The 13,729-nt window shown below is 42.9% G+C and overlaps 1 protein-coding gene across 4 annotated transcripts in view; it reads right to left on the bottom strand.

The window, feature by feature from the left end:
* Positions 1 to 8: 8 nt before the first annotated feature.
* The window catches only part of celsr1a (cadherin EGF LAG seven-pass G-type receptor 1a), a 73,602-nt gene continuing 59,881 nt past the window's right edge, over positions 9 to 13,729 (bottom strand). The window contains exons 15-36 of one of the 4 annotated variants that reach the window (XM_068306607.1): positions 13,513 to 13,633; positions 12,981 to 13,164; positions 12,231 to 12,332; positions 10,683 to 10,777; positions 10,101 to 10,310; positions 9,653 to 9,836; positions 9,422 to 9,565; positions 9,147 to 9,327; positions 8,404 to 8,571; positions 8,182 to 8,308; positions 7,876 to 8,076; positions 5,610 to 5,784; positions 4,830 to 4,942; positions 4,618 to 4,697; positions 4,385 to 4,511; positions 4,176 to 4,301; positions 3,826 to 3,962; positions 2,051 to 2,151; positions 1,806 to 1,949; positions 1,400 to 1,657; positions 938 to 1,313; positions 9 to 716 (exon numbers count right to left, since the gene is read on the bottom strand). In XM_068306607.1, the coding sequence (XP_068162708.1) occupies positions 689 to 716; positions 938 to 1,313; positions 1,400 to 1,657; positions 1,806 to 1,949; positions 2,051 to 2,151; positions 3,826 to 3,962; positions 4,176 to 4,301; positions 4,385 to 4,511; positions 4,618 to 4,697; positions 4,830 to 4,942; positions 5,610 to 5,784; positions 7,876 to 8,076; positions 8,182 to 8,308; positions 8,404 to 8,571; positions 9,147 to 9,327; positions 9,422 to 9,565; positions 9,653 to 9,836; positions 10,101 to 10,310; positions 10,683 to 10,777; positions 12,231 to 12,332; positions 12,981 to 13,164; positions 13,513 to 13,633 (3,382 nt within the window). In that variant the 3' untranslated portion in view covers positions 9 to 688. Of the gene's footprint in view, positions 750 to 937; positions 1,314 to 1,399; positions 1,658 to 1,805; positions 1,950 to 2,050; positions 2,152 to 3,825; positions 3,963 to 4,175; positions 4,302 to 4,384; positions 4,512 to 4,617; positions 4,698 to 4,829; positions 4,943 to 5,609; positions 5,785 to 7,875; positions 8,077 to 8,181; positions 8,309 to 8,403; positions 8,572 to 9,146; positions 9,331 to 9,421; positions 9,566 to 9,652; positions 9,837 to 10,100; positions 10,311 to 10,682; positions 10,778 to 12,230; positions 12,333 to 12,980; positions 13,165 to 13,512; positions 13,634 to 13,729 lie in introns of all 4 variants that reach the window. The other 3 variants (XM_068306609.1, XM_068306605.1, XM_068306606.1) reach the window with 3 other exon arrangements.

Raw genomic sequence — 13,729 nt, forward strand, 5'->3', positions numbered from 1 at the left:
TATTTACCTTCAACAATATCTACACATTAATTACAAACTGAATGCACTGCACTGAGAAGCAGAATAGGCCTTTGAGAAAATAAAGAGCACTTGGTGTGACAGTGATGTCTCGCATGCAGAAGTCAGTGAGGACACTTTGAGTTGGGTTTATTGGACTTGTATTCCTTGAAATCCTCTTGGACTACAGCTGTATCAGCATGTATGTGTGTCTATGTTTGCACATGGAGTTTATACCTCTGCCTTTCTCTATGAGAAAGAAACCGTCTGAGTGTGATGTCCACATTCCGAAACGTTACCCGACTGACAGGCCGACTCCACGTAACCATCTCTGACGAGCAGCTTTCTGGGACTCTCGATGAATTGTGCGAAATATCATTTCCTGTGGTGGTTTTGGCACACGTTCCAACATATTCCCTCTCGGTACAATCCAAGCATTCCCTTTATTTGTCACGTCTTTTTATTATCTCTGCATATTCTCTCATCTATGGCAGTCTTGAAGTCTGCAATTAATACTGCTCTCCAAAGACAGGGATGGTTGTTAGATCAGGAATAGAGTAAACTTTGACCATTCTTCCACCCAACTTGTAGCACCCATCTGTCTGTAGTTTCTTTCCTTTTATTCCCGCCCTCTTGGTTCAGCTCCCTTCTTCTTCTTCTTTTCTCCCAGCAGGTTCTTTAACTTCTCCTCTCACAAGGGCATGCTGGTCAGGATTTTCCTAACAGGTCAAATTGAAGTCTCATTACTGCCACTGTTAGTGAAGGAAATAGGTGGAGGGGAGAAAGAGGGATGGGATGAATGCAAGAGGGATGGGTGCAAGGAGACAGACAGGAAGAGATTAGCATGCAAAATGAAAGTGAATGCATGGATGCAGGACGTTATCATGCAGAATTGATCAAAGTTTAACGTCTACTTCATCATTTTCAAATATCTACTTACTCTGTGTCTGATTCGTTGCCCCCATTTACTGTCCCTGACGTCAAGTGCATTGCCACACCCCCGTTGGCTTCCCGGTAGATGCCCACTGGCGGGGGCCCGACAGGAATCTGTGGTCGGGGGGCAATCGGAGGTTTGATGAGGGAGCTGTTGTTGTGGTTGGCAGGATGGCCTCCGTCATTGGAAGACAACGATGGCGGCCGGGAGGAAGGATTTATGATGTTGACGGAAGACTGAGGCGGCGAGGAGGTGTTGTTATTGTTGGGGGGAGGGGAGGTGATGGTGGGGTGGTTGTAGTCGCTCAGCTTCTCCCTCAGACGATTCTTCATGTTCTTGTCGCTCAGTGGAGGAGGGTAGCTGATCTTGTTCTTCAAGATACCTGTGATAGACAGAGAGTCGGGGACGATATAAATCTTATCATATTGATAAATTGATCAACACGGTAGAGAATGAATCCCTTCTCACCTTTTCTCTGCTCTGGCTGGTGGTTGCTATTGCTGTTGGGTAGGCTAGGGGGCGCTGTATCCCTTGCGTTCCCAGGCATCTGTTTATCTCTCTCCTGGAGAGTTTCACCAATTTGGTTGAGCTTATTTTCCGGGTGCAGCTCGACTTTCACCTTGGTCTCTACCCTCAGCCTCTCTGCCCCGCCAGGGTCCTCGCTGTCGCTGGCTGTAGTGGCATCTATTGGCCAGTAAGGCTTCACATGATTCGCCACTGAATCCACTAGGAAAGGTGGACACATTGCAGGTAAAAATTTAAAGAACGAATAGAAGAAAGTAGCTGAAAAACTGACTCAGAGTTGTGCTTAAGTGCATAAATGAAATTAAAAAACCCCCATCATGTTTAGGCTAAATAGGAGTCATCCATTTACCTTTAGGTGTGCTGTGAATAGGCTGCCTCTCATTGTTCCACTTCGGCTTCACGTCAATGTCATCATCATCACTGTCAGAGGAGTGGGAGGAGGCGTAGGAGGAGCTGTGTTCATCCACAGACAGCTCGCTGTCCGAGTCAGAGTCTAGCAGAGAGAAGGGAATGAAGAAACATGGACATTTGCTAATGTAATGCGGAGATGCATGAATTTTTACTTTCTTATGCGGATTTTCTTTTTCATCTCACCATCTCCCTTGGAGCCGCTTCTGTGGAAGAGAGGTCCGTCCAGATCAGTGTGTCCCTTTGCTGTGCCTGAAGACACACTGGGCTTCTGACCAGCCTCCTCCCTAGGTGGAGAAAGACAGGCACAAGGAAGAGGAAGGAGAGTGGGAAAGAGTTTTAAGATTGTGCAAAAATGGGATCACAAGGAGGCAAACAGGGGAAGTGCAGCGATCCTGGAAGTTCATTCAAGCTGAGACCGCTTCTATTTGACAAGCTGAAACACCAGACATCTCACACGACAAAAAAACATTGCTACTGGATCACCATCAACACAAAAAAGACCACTGATTTAAATATGTATTGCACATCTCCATTTATACAATTAATATCCCATTTACAAATATTATATTCTTCAATCCAATATGCAAACAGATTCACACTGCTGCTCTTCTCCATCCTTTCCAGCAGTAATCCAGGCTGGATTGATATCTTGACTGGAGGGGAAAACGCTCCGACAGAACACTTCAGGAAAGATTCCCACTAAAAAACTAAACTCTCTGTTTAGTTTCAAACCCTTCTCTTTTCCCATATTCTCTCTTTCCCTCTCTGCACTGTTTGGTTTCCCTCTTTCTCTTGCTTCCTCCCTTTCATGTCTAGAACAGTCAGTACACCACCCTGCTTCTCCCCTTTAGCGTTTTTGCTCTCATCGACCCGAGTGGTTGCTTGCATTTCCAAGATGACAGCTTTATGAACAGAAATGTACTGTCAGACCTAACCTCGGCTCTGTAAAACACAGATATATGTAACTCTATCCCACTGGGATGAAAATATGTCTGCAATACATGCAAACACTCAAACGTACATGACATGAAATGTCTCTTCCATATCATGGAAGAAACATCTTAGGCCTGTTTCTCAATATGTTAACTGCCTAAACATTGATCAGGGACAAACTTGACGGTGAAATGATGCAAACTATTTAAAGACATATAGATTCACACAAACTAAGTAGTCTAATTCGAAAATTATTGGCTTCAAATGTATTAGTGTTATTTTATTTTCCTATTTCTGCTGGGACTCCTTCAAATACTGTATATCATTACTATACCGCCTGATAAAACGCTGCATTAATTCGACATGAACAAACATGTTTTAATTTGTTTATGCATAAAACACTGAACCAATAACAGCAGGATGGACAATACAGAATTCATGGAGTGTGTTTTCTGATATGTAGATGTGGTTTTTGCAACCAAGCAATGCACCATGCGCTGGCGTGCATTTCAGCATTGACTGTCATGCAAACATTACTGGATAATAAAGGTCCCGTTCAGTGGCAGAATGCATTTGTGAAAGCAAAATGAGAAACTAATTTATCTGTAAAGGCAGAGAACAAGGACAGGGCGACAAGGAGCATGAACAACTCTGAAGTACCTATCTCTCTCTCTCTCTCTCTCTCTCTCTAACTGTATATACAGTATTTGTGTGTATATGATATGTAAAGTAATGGCTTGGGGTTGTGTTAGTAAGTGTGAGACATTTGATGCATCATCGTACATGCAGAAAGGAGCGGAAACACGAACAACACTGGGAAAAGTTGAAAGAAGCTGAAGATGACATGCATGCATGGACACACATATACACACAAATACACACACACACACACACACACGCGCGCACACACACACACACACACACACACACACACACACACACACACACACTCACACACACACACAAACATTTGCTCGTGCAGCAGTCCATTAAAAGCAGCCATGCAGTCAGTGAACATGTTGTACCTGAGTGCGTATGCCAGGTAGCTGCTGCGGCTCTTGGCTGACCTGATTGTACTATCCAGCGACACAGTGGACTCGCCAATGCCTGAGCGGTACAAGGCGCCATCTTCTGTATACGTGTTGTTGCAATTGAGAGAGCGCTGGAAGTGGAGGAATGAAAAGATGGAGAGACAAGTGGGATAGAACCCCAAAAAAATTATGATTTGTCATATGTTCTAACATATGAATAAATGTCAGTGATAAAATGCTACAACGAAAGATTACACATGAAAAACAACATTAGCATATGACAGAAAATAAAAGATGTATGATGGTAAAATATACAGTATATGACCATATGTCTGTTCACTCACAGTGAGCAACGAGGCCCTTGTGGTGCTGGACTCGTCTGGTATGCTCTTCTTTCCTGTGAAGACATTCTTGAGGTTCTTCCTCACCTCTTTGTTAAAGATGATGTGGAAGAAGAAGATGAAGACTCCCTGTGTTGGTGGGAAAGTTGCATCATTAAGTCCCATTCCCAATAATCAAGTAGTTGTATAAAGCAAGCAAACCACTGTGCTACCTGCAGGCAGCTGAAGACGGCGAACAGGTAGTGGAAGGTCATCACATTGCTGTTGACCGCCATCAGACCTAGCAGCCAGGTGGCGCTGATGAGCAGCAGCATGAGGAAGGCCATTCGGAGGGCGGGGCTGAGTCGGAGAAACACATATTTCAGCTTCCCTCAGGACCAGAAGTGTTGTTACGTGTTAACAAGATGTGATGCATTATCAGTCATCAATAGGACATAAAACTTACATAGCTCCTGATTTCTCCATGGCCTTCTGCCTGCGACCACATGAAGCTTTTGCAGCCAGAATAAAGATCACTGTATTTACCTTCAGACGGTGAAAAACAGAAAAGTTTTGTCCTCATTTAAATTCACTGCCAATCTGCGTGTCTGCGCAGTAATTACAAATCCAGACAATGAGAAAAATTAGTGATGGGACTGTTCTAGTTCATATACACACCAGGACGACTACAGAGATGGGTCCTGCGAAGCTCCAGATGAGAGTGTCATGGACGGAGAGCCAACAGAACTCTGGGTTTCCATAACCCTGAGGGTCAAGACCTACTGCCAAACCTGAATATGAAATCAAACAACAAAATATCAGAACAGGAACTTAAATAAAAAGTCAAGGATCATTCCCTCATCCATTCTCTCTTTAACTCCTTCACACCTCTCTTCCTGCCTTTGAATTTTATGAGGTAGTTCCACAGCATCTCACTCATCTAATTCAGTATTTCCGTTTTTGTCCCTTATAGATGTGCTTATATTTTGAGCTGTAAATTAACAGTTCTTTCATGCTGTGTATCTGAATCCCATTTCTAATAAAATGAGTGATGCTGCAATCCAAAAGTGCCAATGTGTGTCAGCACATCAAAAATATTCACTGTGTGACAATCATCTTATTGAGCACTAACACTTTCCCAGGTAAAGTATGTACTTAATAGCAGGCTGGAAAAAGTGGCATTAATTGGAGAAGCTGCTATAAAATGTCAGTCAAATGACACTGAATTTTTTTACATTTTTTTTTAACAAAAGATTTATGCTTCTGGTTTTGTCACAATTTGACATCTCTGCACGTCTCTTCCTACTCTTTCATCCTTGTCTCTTCTATGATTTTCCCAGGAGGATCACAGCCTCTCCAGAGGAGACGAGTCACAGCACGAATAACCCCCCACCCCCCCGACAATCTGCCCTCTTTTGCTACTGTTTCTGAGCTCGCATCTTCACTGATGTGTCTCACCGGTGATAACGGCCGGTATTCCCCAGCCCATGGCGTAGTAGAACCTCATGTGACCATGGTTGATGTTCCGCAGCTCTGTCAGCATGCGGTAGATGTGCAGCCCCTCCACAAACATCCAGGCAAAGGTGCACATGTAGAAGTAGTGGAGGAGGATGGCAATGACTGTACACACAAACTGGAGATAAAAGAGAGAAGGAAAGAATGATATTTTTAATCAGTTTTTCCCTTTGTATTAAAAGAATATCTAGTGACTCCATCCATGAAGACATGCAAAGTAATCTGGGTTCTGTCCTCTTTGGGACGGCAGTGGCTCAACGGTAGAGCGGGCGGTAGATGGGTCGTCCAATCTTCCCAAGATCAGCGGTTCGATTCCCGCTCCTGCCCAGCTGACAGTGGGACGTGTCTGCTCACCTCCAGAGCACTGCCGAAACACCCTTGAACAAGGTGCCATCCCCTTCATAGTTTGCTCATTTGGGGCGCACCAATGACAAATTTATGCACTAAACCAACTTAACGACAGCTATGATTCAACAGTTCCCTACATCCCCCTGTCTCCCTCCCCCTGTTTCCACTTCTGCTGCTGCAGAGGAGGAATGCTGTGTGTCAGGGAATGTCCCAGCAGTGAAGATACTGAATTTATTAAAACAGCGTAGTGCTGCGGAGATGAGAGAGAGAGTGAAAGAGAGAGAGACACTTTGACAAGGTTATAAATCATCCTGCATATCGCTCTGGGCACACACTGACGGCATTCCACAGCTTTTGGCACACACACACACAAACATACACACACACTTGAAGAATAGATGGAGGACATACAAACACACACTGACTAAATTAAAATCTCTTGGTGTCTGCTTTGAAAGTTAGAAACTTCCTAATCTTATATCTCGATAGTCACAGCTGGTAACCAATCATAACAGTGGTTTGCTGTAAAACAAGTGAAGCATCATCCACCACTCAGAGCACATGGATACATCTGATTGGTCAGACCCTGATGGAAGTAACTCAGAGCCAAAACTGTGGGTACATTTCTGTACGTTTCTACCATAACTCATGTTCGGAATGTTTCTCAGGGTTAATCTGTTTTTATCAGGAGGGAATGTCCAAGTTTCTGAATTACGATTCAAGTTCTGCAGATTTGTTTTCCTCACCCGAGGAATGAGGTGTGATAGAAATCTACTTGAAGGCTGGGGGGGGGGTGTTGTGTCGTCGTGAGTGTGTTTGACAGCTGGTTCAGCCGGATTATTCATTGTTGATATGTTCATCAAAGAGGCACGAAGAACAATATAACTTCTGTGACAGACAGAAAGGCTTTCTGCATCTTGCATGTGAAAATTTGAACTTGTGACCTTTTTTTTTTCTCTTTAAATATGTTAAATTAAAAAGCTACAGACTGACAAGTTCTTGCAAAAAACAAAATCTGACAAAGTAAAAGACATGAATGAAAGATAAACAATAAGAATGTTAAAAAAGCTAATTTATGTCAGATTGACAACACTTTAGAAGTCCACAAATGCCAGCTCTGCAAACCGCAGCACCTCAAAAAAAGAAGGATTACCCACCAATTAACAGATTGATGCTTTTTCTGCACCACAATCACACCAATGATTAATTCAGTGAAAACAAAGTAGTTGTTTGGGGGAAACTTCTGCCAGGGCTACCGTTGAGGTGTGCTCCTGCAGAGGGGGGAGGCTGGTCCCAGCATGTCTCGGCTACTGGGAGATGTAAGGGTGCATTACTGTCTGTGTCAGCGGACTTGAAAGGGTTCTCACACCTTTTGATCCCGTACAGTATATCTCTGTATGTGTGTGTGTGTGTTGTGTACACACACGTGTTGTTTCTGTCTCATAACTAAACTATGAAGAGCACATGATTAGCTCATTAGACCTCCAGCTCTGCTGACATTCTACACCTACAGGTTTACAGGAACAAAGTGTAATTCAGCCAGGACTGTCAGTTCACTGAGGTGACTGTCGAGGAGATTATATCTGATGCATTCCAAACTAATAACGACCTCAAATAAGCAACAATACATAATCTGTTGCATAAGAGCAGGCTTTAAGGTATTAAGCCAGAAAAAGCCTGCTGTCAACGCAGACCTAGATGGCGGCTCTCAAGCCAAACAAATATCACAGCATGCCTGACATCTCTTAAATGTTGGGAGGGAAACATTTTACTACCTTCTCAAGTTCCACCACGCCACACGTGGAGGAAAAGTATGAACTGTTGCTGTTCCAGGGTCATGTGCATTGTGTCTGTGGCTCACCGGGTTGTCGGTCTGATTGATGCCCAGCAGGAAGACGAGCTCGGAGAAGAACAGAGCTGCCACCAGGTTCCTGTGGATGACGTGGAGGTTGGAGCGGAGTCGGCGGAGGAGGCACAGCAAGATGAAGGTGAGGAGGAGGAGGAACAGGGAGACTGACACTGTGGTGTAGGTGACGATCTTCAGGGGGAGAACATCGCCGTGCTACGAGGGGAAACATCACAAGTCAAGATAAAGGTGGGAAAAAAGAAAGCTTGATAAAAAGTTGGAACGACAATTGTTTCTTTTTCTGTCTTGGGTAAGTTATACCTCTCTCTTGGAAACATCCATGAGCACAGCGAAGCTGGTCATGTGGTTACACTGGCAGCTGATGTGGCTGTTGTTCCTGTTGAGCACTTCACATCCTTTAGCCGACCAGCCACCGGTACCCCCGATCCTACACACACCAATAAATAAAACAGCTGAACGTGACAAAACACTTACTGGTGTTTTATCTGCTGTACGGTGTGTGTTTGTACGACTCAGACTCACGCGATGGAGTGGTTCCAGAAGACACACACAGGTTTGGTCCTCTCCTCTGTCTCAAGCAACGTATACTCTAACGTTAGGGGAGGGTCCAGGATAGGAGGCAGAGGGGAGCCCTCCCTGTGTAGCGTGGCGCTCACTATGGCTGTGTTGATCACTGGACGGTTTGGGATCCTTTAAAAATAACACCACAGATGATATTTCATGCAAATATAGACACACATGTACAACACGCAGCAACGGACTGCTCATATCTATTCATGAATGTCCTGTTATCATCCAAGAAACATTTTTAGTGACTTCCTCTCTTTCCACACACATCAGGAATAATAACACGACATACTGCAAATTCTTGTGTAATTCTTCAGATGAACTAAAAATATTAGGCACTCATCAACCGATTCCTTCAAAAACCACTTGATTAAATATTATGCTATACAGTAAATTAACATTAAAGGTAAAATGTTGTCAGTTGATGTAGTTTCCTCAACAGAATGACCTGTACGGACACACACTGGAGAGTTCTCAGAGCTCAGATAGGGTGCATGTTCTCTTTTTAACGCAGAATTCTCTGTTTTTGTTTGAAATTGTTAAGACTGGACTGAACTTTGTGATTTAATCCATATAAAATATGTGGGAAAGTCGACCTGCACTCCCATGTTTTCAGTGTCAGACAAATTAAATTGCTGCATATGGCAATAAGAGGGTATTCCAGCGGAATGTCTAATCTTCAGCTGTCAGTAGTCTACCTCAGACTCCTGCGGTCAGGGTCAAATCTTTCCGGGAGAAGTTTCCCTAGTGATTTGTAGACTATCACCACGGCAACAGGGAGAGGGGCAGCTGACTCAAGATAGCGCCGCTTCCTATCAGACACTGAATGCTCCTCCTCCAGTGGGGGATCAGTCTGAGATGGGGCGACAGGAACGTATTCTGCTGCGGTGGGAGAACGGCAGATAAGGCTGGAGTTGTATTTTTCACACAAATAAAGACAGAGCTGATGGTCTGAATGTGCTGACGGTCCTACCTCTTTGGCCTTGAGAGCGGAGGTTGAATTGGGGGAAGTGGACTGAGGAACCAAGATCTTTGTCATATTCCTCTTTTATGTCTTCAAACCTGGGGATCGTCATCCTATCTGGGTCCGACACATCCAGGTAGTCCACAGTGAGAACTAGAGGAGGCAGGAAGAAGAGGAGATTAATAGCATGAGATTAGGAATTCCTGGTTCCACAGACTCAGATTAAGCTCCTCCACTCACTCATGTTGTCGGTGACAATAGTGAAGGGTTTCAGGTAGGTTTTCCTGACATTCTGGGCCAGAGTGTTGGCGTATTCCTCAAAGTTGCGGAGCAAATGGGCCGTGCCGCCTTCTGTCCTCTGGATCTGGTCCCAGTGCTCCTTGTTTTCAAGATCCAGTAAGGAGCTACCGGCTTGCACCAAATTCTGGGAAAAAACAGCAATGATTACTGAATACTGAATAAATAAATCATTCCTGTCTCAATAAAACTGATAATAAAGCTGTGAGTGATTAAATTACTTCAGTGAAGAAGTCCAGTAACAAACCACCTGTGGGGGGCAGCGTACCACCACAGCTCATACACAGACCGGGTACGGGATGTTTTCCAATTAATTATTGAAGTTAAAATCAAAACAGAGAAGCCTTGGGTTTTCATAAAACATAGTATAATATTAGTTTTCCTTTTCCACCTCATTGAACTCTGCATCCTTCATGGCGGTGAGGTCAAATCCTGCCTGCTGACTCTCATAACGCAGCACAAGGTTCAGCAGCTGGACTGCCGTCTTCACGTCATTGCCATAGTAATGCTGGGTGTTATGGGTGGCGCTGTGGAGCAAACGAACAATACTCTTGGAGCGTTCGCTGTCCATCCTTGAACTGTTGCGGTGCAGGTCTTCGTTCTGCAGGGTGGAGGGATGGCAAGAGAACAAGAGCGAACAGGTCAAGGCAAAGGGAACGCTGAATGTGTGCAATGAACATGATCAAAACTGGTCAATCCCCAGATTAGTGGGACTTTGAATAGCTCAAGCCTCGAGTATTAGGTTCAGGGTCAAACACAATAGGTGCAATATTTGGTTCAAATCTCCTGCAGACCTCATCCTATGAAATTACAAGTTGTTGAACACACAATCACTCCCTTACAAAGCATATTGTTTCAGTCATTCTGATAATATTACGAACTAATGTCTATATTTAAGGCAACATACATATGCTTTTAACATAAATTTACAGCTTTAAACTTGTCGTAATAGATGTTTTTGTCTAGTACTCACCACTTTCTTCAGGTGGAAAAAGGTGACGGTGGTGCAGTTGAAAAGTTCCGGTGACAACCAGCCCTTCTCATCACTGCAGTGTCGGATGGCAGTACCTAAAAACATATAAGTAACATATATATGTTACTATGTAAACTATGCAGAGATTTCCAAAGTTGTTTAAATCAATCAATCAACTTAACGAAAGTTCCTTGAAGACGTTTCACCTCTCTTCCAAGAGGCTTCTTCAGTTCTGGTGCTGGTTGGTGTTAGTTTTGGTGTTTAACCTTACAGAGGTTATAAGCTGAAGGAAGTTGAAGGAACTAAAAATCAAATGTTTTTCTGCTTTCAGAAAAATATTTGGGATTGTTTGACCCTGAGTTTGACCTCTCAGGGTAAGCATGAAAGGAAAACGGTGCTTTCAACTAGATGTGTATTTAAAACTTAATCCAATCTGAAGTTTATATTTTCCTGTAAGGTAACCAGACTGAACGAATATCAGTCAAACATGAATGAGTAAAGCAAAGCGATACAAATGCAAAAATTATGTATTAAAAATAACACAGGTTTGAAAACTGCAGCAGGCATGAACAGTCACTGAATCCCTGTTTGATGAGTTGCTGTACTGCTGACTTGCAACCTGTGTTAATAGTATAATAAATTAAAAACATAGCAACTTGTTCCAGTCGAATTTATCTTGAAAAAAGGCTTCATCCAACACACAAAATCTCTTCAAACGTTATTGTTGCCAAAGGAGAAATGGCTGAACTTCCTGCCAGTTGGAGCTCAGACAAGGCAATGAGCAATGTTCGCAAATAAATTCCCCACTGAATCCAGGGAGACAACAAAGGGGTCGCCATGGTGATGGGACTTTACTAGGAACAGGCCACTGAACTTGAATCCCAAGTTCACCTTCACTGACTTTCTCCTCACACACAGACACACACAGCTGGAGGAGGAGGGGTGTTACTTTCAGCTCTTAATGTAAGCTACCTGGTGCTTCTCCAAGAGAACACACAGATAAACTTGGTCAGATTTGTGGCCCAATCAGAGAGTCTCGTTACTGTGCTGTCATGGTTCAGAGAGTGAGTGCTTTTATATCCTATAAATACAAGAACTCACAAAAAAAACTAGAACGTTAACAATATAGGTGCTAAAAGTACTTTTCTTTTTGTGTTACTGTTCATAAAGTCTTAGCACATACAAAGATGATGTCACACCTTCATACCTATGGAACCTAGCAGAACAGTTCCAGAAGAACAATTCAGCATTTTTTTTTTTAAGGGAAAAAAACAATTTTGCTTGTTTTAACTACAGTATTCAATAAAACTATTTAATATAGTCATTAAATATACAACTACATCAATGAATTTTCTAATGACACGATTTGCCCAAAATGTAATGATTACATGTTAGCTTGGTATAAAACGTAACCACAGGGAAACTCTTCTGATCCGTCTCTTTTTTATAAAGCTTTCATAAAGGACCACACAGTTTTAGCTTAACATGACTAAATAGTGACTCCAACATCTTTGTCATCAAAGATGTCACACCGATGTCTTCACTCACCAATCGATCCTTTGGGACAGTTCATGGCAGCGGGTCGCCCAAATTTGGTCTTTGGCCACCAGATGCCTGCATCAAAAGCCTTGGGGCAGCCTTCATACACAACTGTGGAAGACAGGGCAAACATACAAAGTATGAATGAACAAAACTTTAATTAATGTCTAAATAAGAAAATTTGTTTAGTGTTTCTCACATAAATAGTGACCAAAGCAAAATTGGGGCATCTTCATCCCCCTCAATCCCTCCTCCCGCTAAAAAATCTTATGTCAATCAAAATCCAAGCACGCTGTCAGAGACTGAAACACTTCCTGTTCCTGAGAAGACGGACTGACACTCAATCTGTTTCGGGACTTTGTGGTCTTGTCTTCCATTCATTTCTACTGCATTGTGTGTGTATTCAGTCCAACTGCCAAGTTAGCCCACTAGTCAGACTTGCCACTTCTGCTTGACTGGGTAACGACAAAGACATGCAGTTAGCTCAACTGCAGCACCAGCAGATGTAAGCGACACCATTTGTCTCCTTTTGACAGTTCATCAGTTCATCAGGGCTCACTTTAGTGAACCTCAACATGTAAAGGACCAATAAAAGAATTATTGTTCTTTTATTGTTCCAGCTTCTGAAATGGCGTTTTTAAAGTATTTTTTAGAAAGGTCATTTTTTTAAACGTTTATTATACTGTAGTGCATTTTCCACAATCAGGAAAGATCAGATTTTGCATATTTGTAATTACAAAAATGTATGAATTCACATACCCTGACATCCAGAGGGGGTGACCTCAGCAAAGGGGTTATCACAGCGGTTACACTGACGTCCAATGACTCCTCCTTTACAGGGGCACTGCCCGGTGGTCGGGTCACAGGTCCGTGTCTCAGAACCGACAGCAAAACACTCACAGGGGTAGCAGGTGTCCTCCCCCTCAGGTTGGTAGTGGTTGTCCTACCATTAGAAGAGAAGACATTTTACTGATCAACAATTACAGGAGAACATTAAATATTAAAAACTAAGTAATGTCAATATGTAATGTTTGCTAACATTAGCCACCAAGTTTGTGGTAAAAAAAACAAACAAACATATAAAGTTGTACCAAAAAAATGAGTGTATTGAAATGAGTCACGATTCATTTTACATCTAACTTATGTAATTTTTCCATACCAAAATGAGGAATGTGTCATATCACTTTGGAACTTTTGTGAACAAAAAAAGTGTAAATAAAAGCAATCTGGTGAAACATATATTAATTTATATTTCCTGTAATCCTGAGCGGTGTCATGTTTTGTGTTTTACCTTGCAGCGACACTCTCCAGTGGTCTTGTTGCAGTCTTTATGAAATCCCTTTTCAGTATCACAGTTACAAGGTCCACACACAGGATTGCCCCACCAGCCTTGAGGACACGGCTTCTCCACCCTTTTAAAGGTGATTAAAAAGGATGTCAGTGAACTGTTTTATGAGAACATCTGTAAAAACCCACTGCATGCTGCATGCTGCGCACCAGACAGCAGA

The sequence above is a fragment of the Antennarius striatus genome, chromosome 22, assembly GCF_040054535.1.
Source record: "Antennarius striatus isolate MH-2024 chromosome 22, ASM4005453v1, whole genome shotgun sequence".
In the NCBI taxonomy this organism is placed as follows: Eukaryota; Metazoa; Chordata; class Actinopteri; order Lophiiformes; family Antennariidae; genus Antennarius; species Antennarius striatus.